The sequence below is a fragment of the Coregonus lavaretus genome, assembly GCF_964263955.1.
Source record: "Coregonus lavaretus genome assembly, chromosome: 2".
Taxonomy (NCBI): Eukaryota; Metazoa; Chordata; class Actinopteri; order Salmoniformes; family Salmonidae; genus Coregonus; species Coregonus lavaretus.
In genome coordinates this window covers 35,261,813-35,277,148 of record NC_139989.1, presented here as the reverse complement: position 1 = coordinate 35,277,148, position 15,336 = coordinate 35,261,813, and the positions used below count along the sequence as shown (strand labels likewise).

The window sequence follows — 15,336 nt, the reverse complement described above, 5'->3', positions numbered from 1 at the left end:
AATTGGAGATGTACCTGTGGATGTATTTCAAGGCCTACCTTCAAACTCAGTGCCTCTTTGCTTGACATCATGGGAAAATCAAAAGAAATCAGCCAAGACGTCAGAAAAAGAATTGTTGACCTCCACAAGTCTGGTTCATCCTTGGGAGCAATTTCCAAACGCCTGAAGGTACCACGTTGATAGAATAATGATTAATGACTAATTATTACACCCTGAAACTGTGTGAAATGTGTTAGAATGTGTGAGTGTAGGACCAGTAAAGATTATGACATTGTCTTACTATTTAGCAATGTGAGTAAGAGTTAGGCCAGACAACAAAGGACAAGGAGAACTGTCTACAGACAACTGAGAAACCAAGATAAAGAGGCCTCCCAATTTAGGGAGGAGAGAAACCGTTAGACTTGTTAAAGACTATTCAATATGGTGCAGGATATTATGAGGACGGCGATAACTAAGGAATGCAGCCTATGATAAGAACATGTAAATGTGACCTGATGGTTAGGAGAGCAGAGGAAAACATGAGCTAAACCCAGGTACAGTGGAAATATACAGCCCGACTACAGCGGGGTGGGATTTTTGTATGACGTGTGTGTATAAAAGATGGACTCTGAAATTGTGATAACAGAATTCTCAATGAATAAAAATCTCTGACTATTGCAACTGGGAGCTCTGTCCGTTTCTTGATCTAAAAGCCTTACAACCTTTTGGGAGACGCACAGAGACACTGAAATAGTTAGTTAATAAATTATCTTAACACACGTTCATCTGTACAAACAATAGTACGCAAGTACACCATGGGACCATGCAGCAGTCATACCGCTCAGGAAGGAGACGCGTTCTGTCTCCTAGAGATGAACGTACTTTGGTGCGAAAAGTGCAAATCAATCCCAGAACAACAGCAAAGGACCTTGTTAAGATGCTGGAGGAAACCGGAATAAAAGTATCTATATCCACAGTAAAACGAGTCCTATATCGACATAACCTGAAAGGCTGCTCAGCAAGGAAGAAGCCACTGCTCCAAAACCGCCATAGAAAAGCCAGACTATGGTTTGCAACTGCACATGTGGACAAAGATCGTACTTCTTGGAGAAATGTCCTCTGGTCTGATTAAACAAAAATAGAACTGTTTGGCTATAATGACCATCGTTATGTTTGGAGGACAAAGGGGATGGCTTGCAAGCTGAAGAACACCATCCCAACCGTGAAGCACGGGGGTGGCAGCATCATGCTGTGGGGTGCTTTGCTGCAGGAGGGACTGATGCACTTCACAAAATAGATGTCATCATGAGGAAGGAAAATTATGTGGATATATTGAAGCAATAGCTCAAGACATCAGTCAGGAAGTTAAAGCTTGGTCGCAAATGGGTCTTCCAAATGGACAATGACCCCAAGCATACTTCCAAAGTTGTGCCCACAAAGTCAAGGTATTGGAGTGGCCATCAAAAAGCCCTGACCTCAATCCTATAGAACATTTGTGGGCAGATCTGAAAAAGCGTGTGCGAGCAAGGAGGCCTACAAACCTGACTCAGTTACACCAGCTCTGTCAGGAGGAATGGGCCAAAATTCACCCAACTTATTGTGGGAAGCTTGTGGAAGGCTACACGAAACGTTTGACCCAAGTTAAACAATTTAAAGGCAATGCTACCGAATACTAATTGAGTGTATGTAAACTTCTGACCCACTGGGAATGTGATGAAAGAAATAAAAGCTGAAATAAATCATTTTCTCTAGTATTATTCTGACATTTCACATTCTTAAAATAAAGTGGTGATCCTAACTGACCTAAGACAGGGAATATTTACTAGGATTAAATGTCAGGAATTGTGAAAAACTGACTTTAAATGTATTTGGCTAAGGTGTATGTAAACTTCCAACTTCAACTGTATACACACACACAAAGAGAAATCCATTAAAATGTAGATGCCATGGTTGTTTTAGCCCTAAGGTAATTATAAGTACTATCTACCAATAAAGACCAAATGACAGCAGATCAAAATGTCATAGCTAGGTATGTTATGTGCACAAAATCGACAAGCCACATAGTGGCTAAATCACATGGTGTGATTTAGCCCAGGTCTCTCACAGTGCTGTCAAATCAACAGCAGGTACAGCAGTGTTCATGGAAGTAACCCCGCTAATTCTACCCCTTGTGTTGACAGTCTGGAATTTATCACATCAAAGTGTCAGGTTACCCAACCCTGGACTTGGCTATTGGCCAGAGAAACAGATAACAACACTGGAGTGGACTGTCAGACTAGACTTCACACAAAGACAGGATACGATCAATTGTCTGATGCTCAGAAAGATTTAAATGTTAACATACTGTAGGCTACATTTGAAGGGATGTATCACACCATACGTGAATACAATTACTAGGCCTATAATGAGTAGACAATTACAGCTAGTACAGAAGTACAGACCATGTGTGATGTAGGAGCACAATGAGATCACTACTATGAAGGAAATGGGTGATTTGTCTGCAGGACAAGATGGCTGATAGTGTGGGTATAAAGCTTTCATTGTCTAAAAGGTTGCGGGGGTCACATTACTCCTCCACGGGAACCCTTTATGTCTGTGGGACAGACGGTGGTGGAAGTGGAACGTAGTGTGTAAACGTTTTGACTGCTGTGGAAGTCTGGAATCAAACGTGGCATGCCAAATAGAACCTTTGAACTCCCCACCTGGAGTTCATTCTAAGGGGCGGTGTGTCTCTCACGTTCAGTTATGTCATGTTGAAAAGAAAGCTCTGGAGGACTCTCCAGATCCAATTTCCCCTTAAATCTAGGAACCGACATACTGGAGGACTCGGGAGCCTCTCGGTAAAGGGAGAATGTCAAGAATATTTTTATTTAACCATTATTTTAAAAGACCCTTGAGGTTAGAAGTCCCTTTTGTGAAGGCAATCTGGAATAGTTACCCCACAGTAGACATATTGCCTAGTAGTCAAACAATATCAGCCAACTGTATGACACAACAGAGAGAACAGGAGATAATACATCTCCCTTTCTCTCTGTTGTGTGATACAGTAAAAGGGACCACAGAGGCCACGAAAAAGTAGCCTTTGAAACAGGGAGAACGTGAAGAATCTTTACTCCCACAGCAGACAGTCAAACAATGTCAGACATCTCAATGAGTTATGTCCCTTTCTCTCTGTTCTGGTTGATACAACAAAACCGACCACGAAAAGTCTGTTTCCTGTACCACTCAGAGCCGGAGCCCTGTCCATCCTCCTAAGTCACTATGCTGCGTCCCAAATGGTACCCTATTCCCTATATAGTGCACTACTTTTGACCAGGGTGCTGTTTGGGACGCATCCTAACTTGACAGGTGCTTCCTGTTGGAGTGATGTTTAGAATCTCTTCAGTTCCCCCACAGAGCATTAAAGGGGCACTTCACCACTTTATATCCCCATATTGAAAGATAGACACTGCTATGGTGCTGGAGATAATGAATGTTAAGTTAAAAACAGGTGAACTGCCCCTTTAACACTCATCTGCCTCTCATTTCCCCCCTCTCATTAGCACCTGACACAGCGATGTTGCAAACAGCCCACCTCAACCCGACTCAACCTGACCAAAGCAGGATCAAGTGTAGTACCACACCACTTAGGATCATTAAGATCATTAGCCTGTTAATTGATGTCAACACTGTCAGCCATTTTAAATGATCTTGCTGTAATTACTATGTTATACTTTAGGGAAAATATCTGGTACTTCTGGACAGTAGGCCATAAAACATAAGACAAATATGGGTAGGTTTTAACAGCATGCAAGTATGGATTTGGTTTTGTGTTAGCTCTTCTTATCATAGATCATTAATGTATTTCGTTCACTACAATGAAACCAGACAAAATGTATAGATTAGCGAGAGCAAAAGAGCTGTCAAATCGCTCCATTTTGAGACCAACCAATCAAGTGAAATGGAGATAGGACTGCTGACGCTAGCAATAGTAATATCACCCATTAAACAGGAAGTCATTGAGGGACAAGAGTTTCAGTCACCCAATCGTAATCAGGCCACAGAGACCCTTTCATTCTGTGAGTAAATCACTCCCATTCACATCCCCTGGGGTCAAGGACCAAAGGGATTTCCTCCTCTGCACTTCCTGACATGACAGCACTGGTGACAACTTTAACCTGGACATCATTTTAGATGGGTGATTAAGGCAAAAAAAAAAAAAAAAAATTATGGTATTGATCTATGTGTTCATTATTTTATGTCTTTGAGTCTTTTGATGATCATTTTTATAATTGTATAAAACATGTAATAAAAAAAATATTAAAGCTTTGTGTGTTACACGGACTTGAGAAATCTGTCATTTGAGCCCAACTGGTACTAACACAAATGTATACAGGCAACAAAATGTTACATTTATTAGTCCATTGGCTAAAGACTTGTGGGAGAGCAGTCTACCAGCCTACGTATAGGAGGTATAAGCTACTTCCCAGTCCTGAATTAAAACAGACAGTATTCCATCAGCCAAATTTACAGCAGATTATTCGAGGGACGGACCACACCACATGTCCTTTTCATCTGTGTCGGACGGTGCAGTTAATTGATATGGGTGGGGGTTTACGTATGGATTTCCATTAAAAGCTCAATTCAATTAGTTGGAATAAAGGCGAGGGGAGAGGGAGAGAGGCTCAGCTGCCATAATGTGTTTAAGGTTCACAAGGAGCCTCCATTGACCTGCATGTCAACTCTTGTCCAGTTCAGATGAGGGTCTCAATGTTCACTGAATTAGAAAGCTTTATCACGACGGAAGTACAGATGAAGCAGGCTTAAGTACAGTTCAGTATCAGTACAAGGGAGTTGAACTTCAAGACATGAAGCGCTGAGATAAATAGTACACTTACAGTATATGCTATGTTATACAACGGGTGGGTCTAATCCTGAATGCTGACTGGTTAAAACCGCATTCCAGACGGTGTCTATTCCACAAGTTACCACCGGCTAAATCTATGTTAAAATGCCTATTTACTCTGTTCCATCTGACTGCGCAATCCACTGTCTCATCAGCCCAGCCAAGCAATTTATAAACTTGATCTCCACTATAAAAAGCATCTAGACATTATCTCACATTTCTTTTAGACTAACATTTAGTTTTCAACAGCGGAGATGTGTATAAACCTTGCTGTCTGTCTCTCTGACATTTGCAACATTGTTTCAATATTAAAATTCTTTATCCAGCTGTCCCATAGTAATGAACGTGTCGGGAGTTGGGATGAGACAGACAGGCAGGCAGTGTTTCTCAACCAGTCAAAATCATGAATCAGCTGGCATCATTTTTATGGATATTTACAAAGACATGTCAATTGAAAAAAGGTAAAATGAAACGAAGTGCAGCTAGTTTGCAGTCTTTCCAGCTCCAGTTAGAAATGATTGTGTTAGCTGTGTTGTTGGCTAGCTCCTCTGAACAACAGTGTCCTGACGAGTGAGCACATTTTCTATGCCAGGCGAAATCAAGCCTCATTGTCTCATTGTTATGGATGTATCCAAATAAATGTCACTAGAAAACAGCTTAAACAAATGCAAATGCGGCTACTATGCTGTTATTCTGGCTGCTTATTGACGTGACTGTAAATTAGCCGTAGTTGGCTAGCAAGCAAGGAATAAGAATGTTGCCAGCCAGTATGGCAATCAAACATTTAGAACGAATGACTGGGTCGCATCCATAGATACAGAACAAAAAGACTGAACGACTGGGTCGAGTCTCCAGCAACCGAACCGATAGAATGAACAACCAGCCGGCATGGGTAGAAACCTTAGATTTGTGTCGGGACTATATCTTCTGAATGGATGAAATATTATGAATACATTAATCAAAATAAAGTTTTTAATGAAAATATGTCAATCATTATTTGAATATGTTGGTAACCCATTGTATAAAAGTGATAATGCCCTCAAAGCCAGTGTTTGGAGGACATATCGACACGGTTTGCCAGTCCCCGACTTCGTCTCGGGCCTAACAACACCCGTGCTAATATATCCTCCAAACACCGGCTTCTCGGGCATTATCACTTAAATATCAAACTACAATATTCACATCACTCATTCCACAGCTATAACAGCTGTTTATCATTTTAATTAATTAAAAAAGTCTATTCATATTATTTATTTATTTATTTAAAACAGGAGAAATAAAAAATATTTCAAACATATATACATATAAAAAACAGATAAACACCATGTGCTAATGAATGCAACACATATTTTGCAACCATTCCTTATCTTTCATAAAAACAGGTGGTAAACCCCAATGGAGAGTTTTAGGAATGTCTCAGCCAAACAAAAACAATATTGCCTTACTGTTGTTAGTACTGTACCTCTTTCAACCGAATGGGTTGCTGGGATACAAAAGCTGACGCAGTAGCTGCTGTAACCTCTATATATTGAATGGTTTGAACCAGTTCAGTTCTCTTCATCTCTTTACAGCGATAGAGATGATGAAGCAGTGGGATCTGAGCCAAGTACAGTATTACCCTTTGCCCTGACGGTTCCCTTTTGCATCATGAGGTATTCTAAACGCATTATTAATGCCTCAACACATTAATCTGAGGGTTGATTTGACTGCTCTAATTCAAATAAAATGTTATTTGTCGCATGCGCCGAATACAACTGGTGTAGACCTTACAGTGAAATGCTTACTTACAAGTCCTTAACCAACAATGCAGTTCAAGAAATAGAGTTAAGAAAATATTTATTTACTAAATAAACTAAAGTAAAAAATTAGATAAAAAGTAACACAATAAAATAACAATAACGAGGCTATATACAGGGGGTACCGGTACCGAGTCAATGTGCGGGGGTACAGGTTAGCCGAATTCCTACAGTACGTCAGGTCAGCTTTTACAGCCATAAAAGGGGCCAGACACCAGCAGCTTTCCTTAAAGGGAAGAACCAGCTCTAGGGTATCTTGCATCTCTCTTAGTAAGTCTTTAAAGCTGCAATATGTAACTTTTTGGGTGACTGACCAAATTCACATAGAAATGTGTGTTATAGATCTGTCATTCTCATTGAAAGAACGAACAGATCTACCACTTCTTAGACTATGTGCGCTATTTCTATGCTTCCCTTTCTTAAGTTTATTTTTGCGTCTTTTACTTTCGGTTTTGTACACCAGCTTCAAACGGCTGAAAATACAATATCTTTGGTTATGGAAAATATATTTCACAGCAGTTTATGATAGATCTCTACATTATACTTGCTTGTTTTGTCACATAAACTGAAATTAGGCGAACTATTCTAATTTCATCAACCAGGATATGGCGGAGCGATTTCTGCATTGTGCATCTTTAAGGAAGTCTCTCTGATTTTTGTCAGATATCTAATTGAATCACTATGATATAGGAAGAAAGAGGGAAGGGGACATACCAATATACTGGCGTAAGAGAGTAAAGTCCATTGACCTGGTGACTGAGTAAATAATATTGGAGAAACCGCTAACACTGTAACCCTCTTGTAAGACAAGAGTTGTTGTGTGTCACTTGACTTGAGTCCAACATGGATTTGAGACTGGCTCGTCAGTCATCAGAACTGATCTTCTCTAATTAGAGCTTCATTCCAGTCTGAGCCTGGGTGGGGACGACACTATTGATCAGCCTATTGATTCAGAGAACCAACTAGCTAACTCCTGGAGCTGTCTGACAGATAGCCTAATGAAGAAAGAGTACCCCCAGCCATTCCACTTATTTGATGAATGCCATTACTAACACACCTGATCCAATCCACAACTAATCATCATGCCTTTCATAAGTTGAATCATGTGTGCTAGATGGTCTGGAATACATCAAATACATGGTGTGGTACATGAGGGTACTCGAAGAGAGATTTGGGAAATGGTTTGTGCAGGACGTGTAAGACTTCTTCAGTCACTTGGGCCTACAGTACAGTCGTGGTCAAAAGTTTTGAGAATGACACAAATACTAATTTTCACAAAGTCTGCTGCCTTAGTTTTGATGATGGCAATTTGCATATACTCCAGAATGTCATGAAGAGTGATCAGATGAATTGCAATTAATTGCAAAGTCCCTCTTTGCCATGAAAATGAACTTAATCCCCAAAAAACATTTCCACTGCATTTCAGCCCTGCCACAAAAGGACCAGCTGCCATCATGTCAGTGATTCTCTGGTTAACGCAGGTGAGAGTGTTGACGAGGACAAGGCTGGAGATCACTCTGTCATGCTGATTGAGTTAGAATAACAGACTGGAAGCTTTAAAAGGAGGGTGGTGCTTAAAATCGCCCAAGAAAGTCCAGCAAGCGCCAGGACCGTCTCCTAAAGTTGATTCAGCTGCAGGATCGGGGCACCACCAGTGCAGAGCTTGCTCAGGAATGGCAGCAGGCAGGTGTGAGTGCATCTGCACGCACAGTGAGGTGAAGACTTTTGGAGGATGGCCTGGTGTCAAGAAGGGCAGCAAAGAAGCCACTTCTCTCCAGGAAAAACATCAGGGACAGACTGATATTCTGCAAAAGGTACAAGGATTGGACTGCTGAGGACTGGGGTAAAGTCATTTTCTCTGATGAATTCCCTTTCCGATTGTTTGGGGCACCTGGAAATCACCTTGTTCGGAGAAGACAAGGTGAGCGCTACCATCAGTCCTGTGTCATGCCAACAGTAAAGCATTCTGACACCATTCATGTGTGGGGTTGCTTCTCAGCCAAGGGAGTGGGCTCACTCACAATTTTGCCTAAGAACACAGCCATGAATATAGAATGGTACCAACACATCCTCCGAGAGCAACTTCTCCCAACCATCCAAGAACAGTTTGGTGACGACCAATGCCTTTTCCAGCATGACGGCTCACCTTGCCATAAGGTAATAGTGATAACTAAGTGGCTCGGGGAACAAAACACTTCGACATTTTGGGTCCATGGCCAGGAAACTCCCCAGACCTTAATCCCATTGAGAACTTGTGGTCAATCCTCAAGAGGCGGGTGGACAAACAAAAACCCACAAATTCTGACAAACTCCAAGCATTGATTATGCAAGAATGGGCTGCCATCAGTCAGGATGTGGCCCAGAAGTTACTTGACAGCATGCCAGGGCGGATTGCAGAGGTCTTGAAAAAGAAGGGTCAACACTGCAAATATTGACTCTTTGCATAAAGTTTATGTAATTGTCAATAAAAGCCTTTGACACTTATGGAATGCTTGTAATTATACTTCAGTATACCATAGTAACATCTGACAAAAATATCTCATAACACTGAAGCAGCGAACATTGTGAAGACCAATACTTGTGTCATTCTCAAAACCTTTGACCACGACTGTACATACGACAATTGAAAACATGGACAGGACACACACACTTGAACACAAATATATACAAATGATGGCATGTAGGGGTATAACTGTAATTTCCCTGTACAGTAAGTGACCTTTGTAAGAGAAACAATTGGGTTACCACTGTATTGCCTCAGTTCTCTCTATTAAGAACTACTTGGCAGACCCCGGCTTTGCTAGACCGGTCAAATTGAATGCAGGCCTTGCTTCTCAGTGCACTCACGATTGCATTCCCATCTACTGTAGTCAGGTCCAGATTACTGTGCTTTATAGAGGCTTCTCCAGGCTGTGTTGTGGCTTGTCTCTGAGGACATCCCCTCTAAACCCCACCCAACCTCACCAAATCACCCCCACACACACACACAAAACCCATAAGGCTATGCAACAGTAGCTCAACTAAGAAATAACCTGCAAGTGCTGCCTCAGAACCATTGGGTTGCCAAAAGAAGAACTCAGATCAGTGCTTAGCCCGGGGTCACACAAAGCAATCTGCAGACCATTTTTGTTGCAAATTGCAAGTAACATCACTTTTAGGGGTGACTTTGTCCAACACCATAACTAGGGCCAAGAGTTTTTTCCATACCAGGAAACTGGACAGGAGTTTTTCTTGGTCAGGTCATATGGTCTTCTCTGCAGACACTGAACAGCCTTTTCCCAGGGGACCATACACCAGGAACCCAGTCCAGCCTCTTCCTCCTGCTCTGACCAGCAACCAGGAAGCCTTCAGACAGACCCATCCATCCAGGCCACACAATACCATCATAACCCAGCCACAGCCACACAGTAGAGGGAGGATACCATTAGGGCTAGTGTCATTTTCCTGACGACATGACCTGACCAGGACAATCTCTTGCCCTTAGATGGCCTATCATATAAAAACAACACTTTGCATTTTCTCTCCCCATATCTTGTCTCAATATCATGGACACTTCTCTTTAAAGGGCAACTCGACTACTGACACATTTTGGTAAGTCGTGTATGAACCCACCGTCCAGTGTCTTCCATGGATGGCATGGGCAACTACACAAGGATGTGTGGAGGAGACAAGACATAAATGACAAAACAGCTCATCACATCTGTTAACAATAAGGATGTTGCTGCTATTAACTTTGCTATGAACTCCTTTACAAGCATTTCACTACACCTGCAATAACATCTGCTAGATATGTGTATGTGACCAATACAATTTGATTTGATTTGATTTGAAAGACTCAGAGCGTCAGAGGTAACAACTAAAATGACAGTATGAGAGCAATAAAATAAATCACTGACAAGTTCGACCTAAGAAGAAGGATATCGGTATAAATGCAACACTTTGAGGGGGATGGGTGTTAGAGACATGAGCTAACCTCAAAAAAAATAATCATAATGACTTGCATATGGCCCATGCATTGTGTTTACTGGTTCAGCCAGACATCATAATTACTGTTAATATGGCTGAGATGTTTTTTCAAAGTACTTAACTTGACACAGTCTCATCACCCACTGAGGCTTTGCTGAAGACAACCCACAACTGAAGAAACACAGCAAAAAATATTTGTTGACTTTGTTCACAATTTTTCAACACCAGCACCAACATATGTGAAAATGGCGCATTTCTATATTTTGTGGAAAAAATAAATAAAGGAAGATCAGTGTTTCCAATGACATCATCGGTGTGCATCGTGATTTTAACCAATTATGAGTAGGCATTGCCTACTAATTGTCTACAAATTGGTTGATGATGTCATTGGAAAAACTAATCTTCCTCTATCTTTTTTACTACAAAACATAGAAACGCGGCATTTTCACATCTGTTGATGTTGGGGTGGTGCTGGAGATTATGAATATAAAGTTGAAACATTTTGAAATGTCCCTTTAACAAAGCTCCTACTTGACTGAAAACTATCCACGCCCTCCTTTTATGATTAATTTCGAGGAAGATACAGTATGTGCGGTCTAGAATTTAAATGTTTGGCCACATTTTATGTCTGTCAAATGGGAGATTCTAAGTCAAATGGTCAGGATTGTGTGGGTAGTGATCACATACATAGGCCTATACTATACAGAGTTGTTATGTAGTTGTGCTATGCTTTATAGTTTAGTTAAGTCTTGATGTACAACCACCTGTCTTGAGTCATCGTAACAAGACATCACACATTTAAAAACACACATACAGATAGACACACAAAAGACACAGTATCCTACATATGTTTCTACGTAGATGTTCTCTCTTTGGGCTCACTTCACATTTTCCCCACTATGTTAATGTCGGGCCTTTCAATCAAAACAGGATTATGTTATGCCTAGCATCAGATCCCATTGTAATAAAAGAAAACAGCCTGTATGTAAGAGCTGCAGGCCTGTTGTATGACATGGCCCTATTGTGAAATATGTGGCATGCCATCCGCCGTGAGGGAGAGAGGGGCTGGCATTATGAGCCAACCACCAGGCCTGTTGGGGCTATAGCAGAACAGCCTTAGCTAAGCATCTCCTCCTACCATTATTACTGCAAACAGCCAGAGGATAAAGTGGAGGATTGCTAAAGCCAAGATCAGGCATCTTCCCAGGGGAATCATGCAAGAGGCAATTGTCTGAGTGCTGGGAGCAATTTTTATATGCAATTGAACAGTAACGGTTTCTGCATTTTATTTGTGTGACTTAGTAGGCCCACCAATTTGTAAGTCGCTCTGGATAAGAGCGTCTGCTAAATGATGTAAATGTAATGTTGTGGGCCAGTCTGTGCAGGGTTTTCTAAAAGTGTGAAACAAAGTATGCAAGTGAGTAAAAGTGTGTGTGTGTGTGTGTGTGTCTGTGTGTCTGTGTGTGTGTGCAGGTGTGGCACTCTCACTTCAACTATCTCCTTGACCACACTCTGGCCACTGAAACACAGGTCAAATAAATCAAGGAACATTTAACATGTCAGTGATGTCACCACAAGAGCATCTGGTTAGTACCAGCCCATTGATTACACAGAAACAGCAAAGAAATTGATATTTAAAAAAATACATGACACATCGCCTTTTCCACTCTCAGGTCTCAGTGGAACTTTGTGGGCCATTAAAGGTGATTGGTGGGTTGTGGGGGACGGGGGACCAACTCCCAGGAAGCCTATACTTCCTGGTCCTTAACTAGGTTAAATGTGACAAGGTTAAGACAACGTAATAATTACATGTGTCAGCCTTAGAAAATAAACAAATTCATTGGACCAGCGCCATTAATATCTACTAGCGCTGTGGCTAACTAGCAACGCTGGTCCCATTTTCGCAAACAGTTATGGGATATTAGAATCCTGTTCTCTTAACCTTTGTCATCTTCAACCTGCTCTCCAGCTCTGGAGGGACTCTCCACTTAAATGCCCAGCTAAATCAGAGCTGGGATGACTGGGAGAGCTGGTTAATGGATCGGAGGGAAGAAATTAAATCAGGTGATTTAATACTGGACTATTGGAGGATGAGGTGACACACCTGGGGAGTAGCCACCCATGACCAGGATAGGGCATAGCCCAGCAGAGAGCTATGTGTGTAACGGAGATGGTCCGGTGAAAGATGATCATGTGATACGTGACCTTGCTTGAGGCTGAGACCTGAAGACACCTAGGGTTTAGCTCAGCAGGCTAACATAGTCTTGTGGTGCAACTCCGTTACGTTTGGCTAAAAGCCTCTCTGATGTGGATTTGGTGTTCTTCTAGGTCAGAGAAGGCATGCCGATGTTCAGCTTTTGCCCACCAAAGAAAGGTCAGTGTTTTTATTGGGAAGCTCTAATAATTTTCCTCCGGGCCATAAAGAGGCAAAAGGTTCAATTAAATCGTTTTGTGGTCCTCTGGGGCATATAAGAGAGGTGGCACCCAAAGAAGATGTATATCAAATACCCTCAATAAAACATCTAAAAAATATATTATTTACACAAATGTTTGTTCTCTGTGTATTTCAACCAGTTTGTATGGCCCCCAGCTACACTATCACCAAGACTGTGATAGTACCATCATGAATGGTCACCCACCTCCATGAGCTGGTTGAGCCTAGCCTACTCTGTCAGACTGTGAGTCATAATTATTGTGTAGCTGAGACATGGAGATTAATAATTGACTGAATAGAATTAACCTAAGCCACACCTTGCATGGGGAATAAAATATATCCCCATCAGCATGTTTTTGAGGTTCCTGTTGCATGTGCATGCTTAGGCCTATGCGTGGAAATGTGTCGAATAAAATTGATTTGAAATGTTTATGATGGTACATGGTTTGTGTTATAAATTGCATGAATGTACAAACCACCAAATAAACGTTATGTTTATAGTCTGGTAAAACTCCAGTAGACATTTGAGATCCTAATGTGACATTTAGCCTGCATATAACAGTTTGACAGAGTTTGAAGTGTTTGTTGCTGAACTTGAATCACGGAAAAGCGACAGCCTACATTGTAAAGGGGTTGCCAGGAATTTGACAGGCAGCTATGTGGCAAGTAAAATTCTGTATTTCATATTACAGTACACCTACTGTAATATAAATATGGTATCAAAGAAAGTACTGTGTAATGACACACAGTACAATGGCATGAAATTGACTGTACTATACTGTAAAAAAAATAAAATATATGCTACTGTAATCACAGTATTTTACTGTAATTACAAGGGATAGGTGCAAGCAGGATGGCTGCTAGATAAAGTGTTTACACATAACAGCATAATGTATGGTACTGTATTCTTAGGGAAGAATTACAGTACCTTTCGAAATAAAGCTATTCTTTCCCCGCCCACAACATTTCCCCACAATGCACCATCATTTACAGTATGCTGCTTTTACTGTTGATAATACCCCAAATGACCGTCTAATTTACAGTTTGCCGTTACAGTACTCAAAGGAAGTTTGACATCCACATGTGCAATGCCTTTTATTTCCCCCTATCTTGCCTGTGCACATTCTATAAAAGCAAAATTGATAAATCGAACATTTGACAACACTTACAGGTATCTTTTCTCTCCCACCATCTGTTTGTGAAGTGCCACCGAGAACCCAAAGAGACTTCCCGGGGTCTTTCCTTCCTTGACGACAGGGAACCGCACGTCCAGGTTGAACCCTTGAAGAATATGTACTGTGCACAACAGGACAAGCAACAGGAGGTAGTAGGTATTCGTAGAGAACCGGAGAAGTTGAAAGATAGCCATGTGGACTTCCTTATTATATTTTCTTCTCAAACATCCGTTGTTCAAATGCAGAATGTGTTGTATTCTTTTTCAAATTACTTTCGAATCTTTCCCACAAGTCAAATAACCGTGCAGCCCTCAACGAACTCGCATAATTACCGCTGCCCTACCGCCCTCTCTCTCTCTACGCTCTGCTCTCTCTCCCTTCTGTCTTCAAAAACATACAACCACATACGGCCGATAGAACCTCAAACGCGCTCACTGTACACATTAGTCATTCTTCCGGGGTGTACTGCGGTCATCATAAATTAAATCATTGGGGGGTTATACGGAGATTAAATTGAGCGCGCACGGGCACCTTGTCTGCGCGACAGCTCAGCCTGGTCTCGTACACTAGACATTACATAGTAAAGGTAAATCACGCAACTAAATATAATATGTAATATTTGGTATGGTTTCATAAGACAGAATTCATAACATATCATACCTTTTGCAAATTCGTAACATATTGTACGAATTGCAATTCGTAACATATCATACGAAATGGATGATGGACATCCACAAATTAATACATACCATACGAAATGTAACATATCAATCCAAGTGTTATATCTCAGATTTACTTTTACTATGTTACGTCTACCCCTGAGTCCAGGTTGGACAGCTCCAGACTACCAATAGAGCAATTGCAATCATGCATTGTTATAATCCTTGCCAGACAGCATAGAGTAGCCTATTCTAGACAGTGTATTCTCCAAGTAGTGTGGGAGTTTAAAATATGATATTTAAGTGTCTATAGTGCCCCCAGGCGAAAGTGGTGATTACAATAATCATGGATAGAAGACAAATTGCGAAATAAAAAAGTAAACATGCACTTTGACCATGCCCTTCCTCTTCTTGAATACAGCTAATTTGCAGTTGGATACAT

The 15,336-nt window shown here is 41.2% G+C and overlaps 1 protein-coding gene across 1 annotated transcript in view; it reads right to left on the bottom strand.

The window, feature by feature from the left end:
* Positions 1 to 14,747, bottom strand: part of LOC311145664 (integrin alpha-3-like) — a 54,561-nt gene extending 39,814 nt beyond the window's left edge. Inside the window, exon 1 of the mRNA XM_084181927.1 lies at positions 14,230 to 14,747. Coding sequence (XP_084038053.1) covers positions 14,230 to 14,429 — 200 coding nt within the window. The 5' untranslated portion in view covers positions 14,430 to 14,747. The remainder of the gene's footprint in view (positions 1 to 14,229) is intronic.
* Positions 14,748 to 15,336: the final 589 nt, after the last annotated feature.